Source organism: Vanacampus margaritifer, chromosome 5 (assembly GCF_051991255.1).
Source record: "Vanacampus margaritifer isolate UIUO_Vmar chromosome 5, RoL_Vmar_1.0, whole genome shotgun sequence".
Taxonomy (NCBI): Eukaryota; Metazoa; Chordata; class Actinopteri; order Syngnathiformes; family Syngnathidae; genus Vanacampus; species Vanacampus margaritifer.
In genome coordinates, this window is record NC_135436.1 from 8981614 (window position 1) to 8993823 (window position 12210).

The 12210-nt window shown below is 38.9% G+C and overlaps 2 protein-coding genes across 11 annotated transcripts in view; both read left to right on the forward strand.

Annotated features, from left to right (window-relative positions):
* Window positions 1-12210, forward strand: part of LOC144051986 (ubiquitin carboxyl-terminal hydrolase 2-like) — a 59990-nt gene that overhangs the window by 19586 nt on the left and 28194 nt on the right. Inside the window, exon 1 of one of the 6 annotated variants that reach the window (XM_077565684.1) lies at window positions 8496-9066. The exons of 4 other annotated variants lie outside the window; for them this stretch is intronic. In XM_077565684.1, coding sequence (XP_077421810.1) covers window positions 8911-9066 — 156 coding nt within the window. In that variant the 5' untranslated portion in view covers window positions 8496-8910. Of the gene's footprint in view, window positions 1-8495; window positions 9067-12210 lie in introns of those variants that run through there. One more of the 6 variants, XM_077565685.1, reaches the window with a different exon arrangement.
* Window positions 9084-12210, forward strand: part of LOC144051987 (N-lysine methyltransferase KMT5A-A-like) — a 14798-nt gene continuing 11671 nt past the window's right edge. For 2 of the 5 annotated variants that reach the window (XR_013294092.1, XM_077565690.1), the window contains exon 1: window positions 9090-12210. This exon is cut by the window's right edge and continues 828 nt beyond it. The gene's annotated coding sequence lies outside the window, so the exon portion shown is untranslated. The other 3 variants (XM_077565687.1, XM_077565689.1, XM_077565688.1) reach the window with 2 other exon arrangements.

The following is a 12210-nucleotide window of genomic DNA, read 5'->3' on the forward strand; positions in this document are numbered from 1 at the left end:
AAGATCATTCCATATTAGAAGCAAAAATAGTTTCTTCCACCTTGTGCCTGGTCAAGGTACAAATTTTGAACATTAATGATCCCCATGTACGGTACCTGTTTTAAAAATGTTAAGCTTATTTCTTGTTTTGGTTCTGAATGTGGCGATAGGATTTGGGCAATGTTCAGTGCAGGGGTGGCTGTACTCTAGTGGGATACAGGGCCAAGGCCTTGCCAAAATCTTGAAAAATTTGGACACCTGTACTCCAGTATTTCATTTCTGTTAAAGTAATAGACACATGCTCATCCACTATGTTTTGATCTTTCTCAGAATCAGGTAATCAGCTCTTTCCATATGCTTCAATTTGTGTTGTGATTCCAATACAGTATGATACTCAGTAGTCTGGGCACAGTCTGGTGATCACACTTTTCTTCTTGGGCATCTGTAATATTTTTCAGTGACATAAAAAAAAAAAGTCAAGGCAGAAGATTGATAATGGTTCACTGTCAATATTATTTTGAGGCATAATATTCAGCTTTGGAAGTTTCACTGTGTTTGCTTTAAAGGGACAGTGTGTAATATTTAGAGTCATCTAATAGTGAAGTAATTATTCATATTAAAAACCCACTATTGATTTAAATAATATGCAAAACTATCCTACCAACATAATTGTTTATATAATCGTAGGTCTAATAATCACTAATTATTAGTGCTGTCAAAGTTAAAGTGTTAACTCATTGATTAATCACAAAAAATCGCATTAATCATGTATTACTAGCTTTTTGTTTTTACTAGCTTCTCCCGCATGTTAACCACTCCGGCTTACGGCTCCGACTAACTCCAGCTAGTCGCTCTTGTTAGCTGCTCCGGCTAAATCTGGCTCGCTCTTTTGGCATCACTCGCCGGGGTCCTCGCTGGATGTCAAGTCAGGTCACTTGCCGGGATGCTCATTCACTCACACAAAATAAGAATTGGTGGAAGTGTGGTCTCTCTGAGTCACCGTAGCGCTTCGGCTGCATATTATTATATAGCGAGTAGCGATAGCTAGTGGTGAACTTTTATACACTGTCACTTTAAACAGCTCTAAAGATTGTTTAAAAATGTGTTACTGAGAATATGAGAGCCTCTCATACAATATTTTGGGAACTGATGATCATGTAATTGTGGGACCTCCCCAACAAACACACACGTGACATGTGACAATCCTTTTATATCGCTTATTCGATTAATTGCCACAGGATGATGTAGCCTATCCCAGGTGACTTGTGAGAGGTACTAATCACCAGTCAATCTCAGGGCTGACACAGAGAGGCAGACAACTATCCATCCATCCATCCAATTTCTTTACTGCTTGTCTTTATGGACAGTTTGCCAGTTAATAGCAGGGCATACATCGACCAGCAACCGTTAAAGATTAGATTAGAGTCTTGAGTTAACCTCTGTTTGGTGTCCATGGTGTACTTGGCTTTCATCCAAAGTCAGGTGGGATAGCCTCCAGCCCACAAGCAACCCTAATGAGAACAAGCGATATAGAAAATGGATTACACATTGGGGCATTGCTTGTGCAATGGTTCACATAGCTGCCTTTGTTGCCATGTTTGATCTATTCCCACTCAGCGCTTCATTTTCTACCTTCAAGTGACTGACCGTGACTATGATAGACTCCAGATGCTCTACAGTTAAGTGCTGCGGAGAATGTACAGTATGGATGTCATGCTAAATACTGAGTGCTCTGTATTTGTATCTGCGCTCGAGTATAAAAACTGCAGCATCTTGATTTCCATGCAAACCTTGTTTTGCCTGTTTTGGAATTTGGTAGACAAATCAGCACCATGGTGAGCATTATGGCCTTCAGAGGATGTTTCCTTTGACATGTGCGTGGCACACCTGGCAAATTGGTGACAGAAAGTGGAAATTACACCTGCTCGAACCACGTCTAACTGTTGGAGCAGGTAGTGTAACGAGATTTTGGTGAATTTGATCGGTTATTATTATTATTAATATTATTATTATTATTATTATTAAAATCACCCCCTGGCTGCGGCACAACTATGGAGATGGGCGAGTGTGGGGTGACACATGGACATGAATGATCGAGGTGGAAGGCAGTCTCCAAGCGCCCAAATCACAGATCTGTAACTCCAACTTTACATCATCTGACTATGGAGGTCTGCTTGCACTTCCTTAAAAATGCACTTTATTTCATCAGTTACTTCTTCCGCCATGTCAAGGACAAGAGGTGGGCATTCCGTCAATATGCCAGAAATGATCAGTTGCCAAAAAAATATCACGGGAATGTTCACAGACAGAGAGGGTGGGTATAATATAAGGGGGATTTGAATTTTAAGAAGCAAAAGGTTCAAACAACAATGAGAAGTATCTGCACATCAAGGTGTGGTGCGACTTTGTATGGAGATTAATATCAAACAAAGTAGAAATATAAATGTGTTTAAAAAGAAGTATAAGAAGGTATTGATAGATAAGTACAGAGAAAAGGAAATATGTCAGATATGTAGATATGATGTAGGACTGAGATGTAGGTATAAACAAAGCTGAGAATAATTATATACAAACTTTTGTATTTATACGAGTGATTATGTCTTTTGTAGTATGTTTGTGTTATTCATTTATAAGGCTATAATAGGTATATTATGTTTGTTTTTTTCACATGGACTTATAACAGTTGGGGTTGTACTTGTATAGGCTATAAGTTGTAAAAAGGGTAGGAGTTAAAATAGTTTATACATCTTCCTAAGTGCTTTGTGTTGTTGATGTTTTTTTTTTATTTAATTTAATTTTTATCTTTTTTTTATTTTATACATGTTCGATATAACTGAATTCATTGAGAACACTTGTCGTCTGCCCCACACAGGAATGCCCTTTTTTTTAACGAATGACGGGAAACTTCGAAACATTGACGACCTAAGCATTGCCGGAAAGGGGTTTTTGTCTGTCAATGTAATAATCATCAATCCGTCAATAAATTCCACAATCTGGACGTCCCATTCTGCTAATGGATTGGAATGACGAATGATGGAGTATTGACGGATGCCCACTTTGAAAGACGGAAACATTGACGGACGTTCATTTTGCTGAGCAATCGACGAATGACGGATTGTGACTACAATGCAGTTCGGCTTGAAATATTGATGGATTGACAATGACGGAAGGGTGTGTCGCTTGATGACAATTACCAAATGACGGACGCTCAAAATTCATTGCCGTGCCGGCCCCTCAGCCCTCTATTTTCATGTCTAGTGCAAATCGTGTGCGAGGTGCAGTAAAAACCTGAGACTGGGAATTTGGTATTTTTACAGATGCACTTGTGCAGTTAGCAACCAGTGTTTTGCTCATTTGAGGGCATGAAAACAGTCAACTTGATTTGCCATGCATCTTGTGCATAGTCTGTATCTTGCAACATGATATTCCATACAATTAATATACATTAACTCATTCACTGCCATTGACGTCAAAAATTAATTTGAACTATTTCTATTAGTTAAAAAAAAAATCCACTTTTGTTAACAAGAGTATGAAAAGCTAGAAAAACATATATATTGTACATTTAGAACAGATATATAATTTATGATTAATTGTGAGTTAACTGTTCAAGTCATGTGATTAATTACAATTCAAAAATAGCAGCGTTGGGCAATTAAAATCGTAATTAATTCCGTGACTTCATGAGTTAACTCACAATTAATCACAAATTTTATATCTGTTCTAAATGTACAATAAAAAAAATCTAGGTTCATATATTATTGTTAACAAAAGTGGAAAAAATGTTAAACCAATAGAAATAGTTTAAATGAATTTTTGACGACTATAACCGTCAATGGCAGTGAATGAGTTAAAATAGCCTATGTCGTGCAATAATTAATGTATGATTAGCATTAAGTTATCATTGCTGAACTGGCACTGCACCAAAACTGTACTGTAATGTAAAATATCCAAAGGTTTTTCAACCTTAAATTGACCTTATAGTGAGTTGGCAGTCAGTCATTAAATTTTTAATGTGAGTTTATACTATAGAATAGAAATGTTGCAAAAAGTCTATAGATTTGTTTTTTTATGGTTTATGATTGACTACATGAGAAAGAAAAAAAAATATCGTATGATACTGTATTAAGGCTCCACAATTTGTACTGAAGACATCATTCTGTTCCTGAAGAGTTACACAGAAGGCTTCATTCTGTCCTGGGAGCCTCCCACACATTCCCTTGAACTTACACGAGTGTTTTAACAGCATTTGTCAGCATTTAATCTTAGCGTAGGAATGTTGATTCAAGGTCCATTGTCAGTTCATATTCATTGGCTTTCCAGTTGCACCTTACGACATAGTTTGTCCTTTAAAAGACGGCTGGCTATCCTGTTGTTTTCCTATTCCGTTCAGAAAATACAAACCAATCACTTAGTACTGGACGTCTCAATCCTCCAAGATCAAATTGCAGAGACTCTCATTCAGATCTATTTATTAAGATGACTGTTCAGCTCTTCATCATAAGCATGCTGACCGTTAAGAAGCTAAATACTACATATCTCCCAGATTACATTGGAGTCCGCATGAGCCGATTCTAGCCTCCTACATATAGACTCCATGCCTGTTTGTTGTGTACACAGAGATTGAAACTTGAGATTCCTGTTAGGAACACTGTGTGCCTTCGCTTCTGAAAATTACTTTGAAATCTAAAGGCTGAAATATATGCCACCATAGAATTTAAATCACTTTGAATTGGAATCATTGCATTGAAAAACGGATTCTTAATTTTACGATTTGTAATTTGCAACTAAATTCTAATACACTTGAAACTGAATTTAAAATTATGAAATGTATTTACATTTCTCTGAAACTGTATATGAGCCTTACTGAAAATTCAATTACCGGTATGTTATATTTCCACATTCCGTTTTTCAATTACAAATTCCGTTCTTCTCAACACAAATTCAGTTTGCTCGACAGATATCTGGGTACTTGAGAGAAGAGCAGTCGATTTCACATACGCAGATCTCCTCTTCAACCAAACAGCACCTTCATTTTTAAGCAAGTGACACGGGGCTCTCTGGAAAGTGGAATCTCCGAAGCAGCTCTTAAGTCTTAACCCTTGTAACATTTTCTTTAACCTTTGTGGTTTAAGTCATCAGGTATGGGAGGGACGAAAAGGTGCTTCCTTTCACATAAGGACAGTGTTTCGTTTGCAACATATGATGTGTCTAAGTATGTGTGTCTCAATTTCCATTTTTTTCTTTTTTCTTTTCCGCTTATAGGAATCACATTTGTCCAGTCATTGTAATGTTGGATTTATTCAGTGATCAGTAGTTTTTTACTTGTATATATAGCTGAAAGACAAAGATTGCCCCTTGTTATTAACAGCTTATTGCCAAGATCTCTTGGCTCAGTCAGTTGAAAGTCACACTTGTTTGTCATTTGACCATATGACAACATAGAAAAATACAAACACGATATCACTTCTGAAAATTGCCTTGAATAAACAGCATGTATGAAAACTTCATTTTGCTATTTTAAGTCACAACAACAACAACATTACAGTTCTTCCTGGTCACATGTCCTGACCCTAGCCTAGATAACAAAATATTACTGCTGTCCGGTGTCACACTCTGTATTCCCTTAAAGCACAGGTGCCAAAGTCCGGTCCTTGAGGGCAGGAGTATCTGCATGTTTGAGAGGTTTCCCTTGTCCAACACAGCTAACTCAAATGATCAGCCCATCAGCAAGCTCAGTAGAAGCCTGATAATGACCCTGTTCATCAAATCAGGTGTGTTGGTGGAGGGAGACGTTGAAAAACAGGCAGGACAGTGGCTATCGAGGACCAGGGTTCACTGCCCCAGAGTTTAAGGAAGGGACTGCCGTAATTTAATTCAGCAAACTCAACTGTTGCTCCTAGTCCATGTCATGCTCTAAACATTATTGTGGAGTAGTAAAGTCAAGTAGTCTGTCCATCTCACATTTACACTGCTTTAGATAAAGACATATTAATCTGGAAACTGAAAGTAGTCTGAATACTATGCCAGTAGACTCTTTGCACATATGGCCATGACATCATACTGTATCTGTTGCGGATAATACAGTTTCGTCTCTAGTTTAGTGAATTATGACAGTCATAAAAATTGCTGCAGTTCACAAAACCATAGTCATATGCTATATTCACATCGCAAGCCATTTCCAGTTATTTTACCCATATGTGACATCTACAGTTGACCGCTACCGCAGAATCACATATTTGCATATTAAGAGGGGGAAAGTATTTTTTCCCCCAAGGTTTTTCTTTCCCCGTTTTTCTCGATGATTTTCATGGAAAATGTCAATTGAATTTTTTTCCAGCGTCAAAATTTGTTTCAAATCCGACCTAGGCCTCCTTCGTAGTGGATATAAATCAGTTTTGTATCCAATGTGACTGCAGTGCGGACACTCAGGTTGCGCTCATCTGACATACGTCATCAGAAAAAAATATGCACTGCTCCCATGCAGTGGTGGCAGGCTTGGTATGGTGGGAGCCATTAGCATGTAAACAAAGGAGCGAGGACCTAGGCAGTTGGAAATAGAGGAAGGAGATCAGCTCCTACACACAGGACCATATTTTCGTATCTAAATATCGTTTTGTCCTTTTTAACAAGCTATAAAAGTGTTTTAAAAAACAACATATATATATATATATAGTACTTGGTTCAAATGTAATATTTTAACAAGAAAAAAACAGTAACATCCACTTTTAACTCAAAACTTTTTTTAATCCACTCTATCCCCCCAACTACAGGTTCTGAGCAAGCTAGCATGATCTGCGCAGAGCCACACCTTCCAGTCATATGGATTGGTGGTGCAAGTAGCCCAACTTGTGTCAAGTCAAGTTTATTTATATAGCCTTTAATCACAAAAGAGTCTCAAAGGGCTTCACATGCCCACAGATGACAACTATTAACAACATCCCCTGATCGAACCACAAGAAGGCAAGGAAAAACTCGAAAAATCCCATTGGGGTAAAAATAAGACAACTTGAAAAACCACCGCAAATGTAGTAATCCCCGTTCCAGGATAACCAGGCTGCAATGGATGCCAAATGGGCAACAATTTACACCATTTGTGGTACTAAACAAAATTAACTAGACTAGTGTGAATTGTGCAACTCGATACCATCATATTATTATTACCAGGTCTAATTTTTGCTGCATTTAACCTTAAGCCTGTACAAGTACGAGTTAGCTGATGTTTTTTCTAGCTAGGAAGCACGCTGTCTATTTTTTATTTTTTTGGGGGAATGAACTTTTGCCATGTGCATGTGTTATGCATTAAAGCCAAGGTGCCATCGACTGGATGCCTGTTACTCTGGCCAACAAATACTGTATTGTGGTGAGTGACCTAAAAGGAGATAGATATTCAGCAAGAAACTACCGGTATAGCTTTAAGGCAGGGGTGGGAGTATGATGCTTCTCGTATCAAAGGGATGAGAGAGATCAAAGGTTTGAAGGGCAGAGTGCAGAAGCTTCTGGCTTGCTTGGAAACAAGTCAGTTTTGTGTGGAGAGTAAAAGAGATTTGGCTTGCCTTTGTTTCCTTGTCTTATCATTCCATAAATGTCTTCCGTTTCTTTGAATTTCCTCTAGTTTTTGAGATATCGATATTTTTCACAATTACTTGATTTGATAATTAATGTTCTTTGACATTTTACGAAATGTGCTTTGATCATTACTAAAAGTAGTGTTTGTATTTTGACATCAACTGGTGTGTTTACTGCTAACATTGCTGAATTTACTGCATTCAAGAAACACGATTTGCATAGAAGGTTCTCTGCGATGGTGATTGCCGTCTTTCACCATCTCGCTTCAGAAATGAAAGAATACTGTATGGACACAGATACAGTCTCATCAAAGTTGTAGTATAAAAAGACTAAGAGAATTCTGTGGTGACCGACAAGGGACAGACATTCACCAGGGGCGGCCTACATCTTTAAGGCAAGGCTGGGCGATTTACGTTGCTTGTTTCAAAGGGAGAGAGATCATTGGGTTGAAACTTCTTGCTTGCTGTATGAATAGTTTTGGTGTGGAGAGTAAAGAGATATGACTTGCCTTCACGTCCTCATCTCATTTCCACTATACTAATGTCATAGTTTGCTGATTATTACCACGCGGCTGCCGTGGCATACCTGTTTTTTAAGGCTTAATGTTGTGTGTAATTGTGTGTGCAATTTTTTAGCTGCAAAATGTGAACACGGCCTCCCCCTTATCAGATGTCATCTGGTGCCAAAACACTAAGCACCCCTAAACGTCTGATCCTAGAATTGCCCCTGCTATGCATATTTAAGCAGTGTACAAGAGCGTTTAGTGTGTATAAATCCTATAGGATTTTTTTCAATTTTTTTATGTGTACACTGTAATTTGGTATCACTGCGTCATCTTGCTCAAGGTTGGTTAAGTGTAGGTGTCTGCCATTATCAATCCAGACCTGTGTGGTCTTCTTCACCACAGCCTGAAGACTTTCTGCTGAGGTCTTTACATCAGTGCGGGGGAAGCTGGTCTCTGACAGACGGCTTGGCCGGACTCGGAGGCGGGCACTGACGTCTGTGGTAGGCGGTCCGTGTTTAGGGGACGTTAAAGGAGTGGATCGAGCGAGCTGACAAACGTAATGAGATTCATTTTCAGAGATAATACTCTGTTTAGGTGGAGGCTGATACAACTATTGCCAAAGGCAATTTTGGGGGGTTGGATATTTCTATTACCTGTACTTTTTTTCTCATCCTCTCCTTGTAAATTCACTAGGTGTTGTAAAGAGGAGGTTTAGGAGGAGATTTATATTTGGCGTTTTGCTGTTTTAATGAATGACAGAGCGTGTCACGCACGACGCAGCATCAGAAACACGGCAGTTAGCCAGCAGGAGCGCGTTCTAGACTACCGGCACTCGTCGGCTCCATTCTTCCTTCAGCATGCCGAGCATGAGACAGACATACACGGTGACCGTTCCCGAAGAACCGCCGGCAGCCGCATTCCCCTTTCTTAAGCAAGAGATGAGGAGAAAAGGCAGCATGTCAGGCTCGGCGCTCGTCTCAGCGTTCGTGGGGCTCCTCATTAACCAAGCCAAGGTAAGAGAGAGAGACACGGTGCCCGCTACGTTCTTGTTATGTCACGCAAATGAATCCAATTTCAAACACGAGCGTTTCATTTTGAAATTGTTTTTTTTCTTGTTTTTGATTTCAGTAGTTCTGTCAAGAAGTCACGTTAACATTTTGTGAATGACTGCTTTTCTAGCTCAAATCAGGCTCAAGTACGTTAACAAGCAGTCACACAGTTCCACTCATATACTGTATATTTGTTGCGTCTGGCAGCTGCGGGGGTCAGTAAATGTATGCTTAACGACGTTGGTCATTCATAAAAGTCGCGTTGTAAAGACTGCTGGTGTGTTATGTATTTTCTGGAAAATGGTGTCAGGTTAACGTTAAGTATGAGAGTCATTTGCAGAGGTAAGCCGCTCTCTTAAGCCGCTGTACGCCAGTGTGTCAGGAGCTAGCAAGGCCCGCACTAGCAGGTCACTCGTTATATAACCAGGCTTAATCCTCAACATAGGCTACACTACAACTGCTCTTACTACTGTACTGCTTGCTCTTCATAAAGACAGAGAAAACCCAGCAAAACAGGGCATTCCTTCATGCTTTGGGATATTGTTATATTGGCATAATACACATGTGCCAAATATATAATGTACTCCAGGTGTTCATACTAGTGTTTAAAGTAAAATATTCATGATCAATGACAGGACTGGTGAAGGGTTCTCCAAGAATTGTACTCACGTGAGATGGGGGAGGGACACGTCTTGTTATGTTTACTTGATGATAACACTCAAATGTCACAGAGGGCACCAATGGTTTGTTAGGGGGCAGCCAAGTACAGTACTGTTTTTGCGCCCTTGCTGTTAAGATTGTGCGAGCATATTTGTATGGAAAAGGTACAAACACCTACGTAGTAATTAACCCTTATGCATTGCATTAGATTTTAACGTGGATTACAGTGTTAGTAGTACAGTACAGGGATTTCATTGCTAACATAGCAATGTGTCAGTTAAGGCTTAAAGAGCCTAATTAACCACCACACTATGTTATGGTCAAATTTACCCATTTTAAAGTTTAACGTTATACTAAAAAGTCATGACTAATTTTAATGAATTAAATTTATGCTTTGCTTTATACATGTAGTTAGCAAAACAGTCCTAACATGCTAAAGGTCAATTTGAAAATGTTTGTGCTTTTCTTGATAAACAAATGTGAGACAACTGTGTTGTCAAATGGTTTTAAAAAAAAAAATAAGATAATGCTATTCCCAAGCCGCAGCGTTGTGTTGAGAATGCCATGTGCCAGCTTCTGTTATGTAACATTAAATCATATTAGCGTGGCCATGGACTCTGGAGCTAGCCAGTGATTGCAGCTTGCTTGGCACGCTTGATGTTTTGTTGTCACTGTCCACCTGCTCCACCCCACCCTGTCAAACGCCTTCATGTTCTCCGCTCCTCCCTCCCCTTGTCCACAACCAGGTGGCAGGGGAACGTGCTCTGTCCTCCCTCTGGCGTGTGTGTGTGTGTGTGTGTGTGTGTGTGTGTGTATGTGTGTTTGCCTTTGTGTATTATGAGGACATTTCACCTGAATACATGCCGTGCTGCGAGGACATTTTGAATTATGAGGACACAGCCCATGTCCTCATAATTATTTCAATGCAGAAGTGCTTCTAGGGCTGTAGAAGGCTTAAATCCAAAGTTTTAGCCAATGTCCTTGTAAAGCATAATTACGCGAATTTGTGTATTTTTGTGTATTTGATGGCGCCCCCTGTAGGAAGGTCCTTGTAATGCACCACTTCATGAATAATTCACACCAGTGTATATTTCACAGCATTTGATTGGCTGACCATCACCTGTCCTCACAATTACGCACGTCTCCATAATTCAGTTTTTTCTCAAAATGCTGTGTATTGTGAATGTTTGTCTGTAGACACAGAGCCTTTTTTTTTTTTTTTTGCAGCCACCATTTCCTAAGTAAATAATTAAATAATGAAATACCCTACGATATTTAATTATATAATTCAGTATTTAATTATTTCAGTGGTTGTTTATTTAAAAATGTACAATGGTTAACAGCAGAGACAGAGAAACTGTCAGTGCCGTACATTAATTCATCATTTAACATCCCACCCTGCCTTTACAGTATAACATCTTTCTGTACACCAGCGGCCAAATGTTTTGAGAATGACATTGATTTTCTAAGAATCTGCAGTGCTGACTTATTATTGTTTTTTTATGATGGCAATTTGCATGTACATGTACTCCAGAATGTTATAGTGATTAGATGAATTGCAAAGTCCCTATTTGCCATGAAAATTAAAGTAATTTCCTTTAGTGACCTTACAAACTTTAAGTGAAGAAGGCTTCAGGGCACCCAAGAAAATCCAGCAAAAGCCAGGACTATCTCCCAAAGTTGATTCAGCTGCAGGGATAAGGACATCACCACCAGTGTAGAGCTTGCTCAGGAATGGCAGTAAGCAGGTATGAGTCCATCTACACTCATGGTGAGGGAGTAAGACTTTTGGAGGATGGCCTGGTGTGACCAGTGAAAAAGGGATTCCATAAACACAGACCAAAATAAGGAAAAAAGAGTTACAGTTATTTTCTCTGATTAACCCCCTTTCCAACTGTTTGGGGCATCCGGAAAAATGCTTGTCTGGAGAAGAAAAGATGAGCGCTACCATCAGTCCTGCTTCATGCCAACAGTAAAGCATCATGTGACCATTCATTTGCAGGGTTGCTTCTAAGCCAAGTTACTGGGCTCGCTCACAATTTTGCCAAAAAACACATGCGTCCATTACTAAAGTATAGTACCAAAACATCCTCGGACAGCAACTGTGTGACAGCAGCAAGGTTATTTTATTTACTAAAGCAAAAAAACATTTTCGTTAATGAAAAAAATAATAATAACTTTTTAAAAAAGCAAACTGAAATCACATTAAACGATTACAAAATTATCTATAATTCTAGCAATAATATCCTTTGTTTTCGTCTGTGGTAATTAATTTAGTATATGAGCCTTTCGGGTTAATTTTAAATGTGATCTATTTTTTTTTTTAAATTGACACTGTAAATCATAGAACAATAGCCACTCTTATCAACAAAGTTCATAATCCAACACTGAACCAATTTGTTGATTTAAATGTGATTTATTATATTGCCCGGAGTACGGAAGTGACGT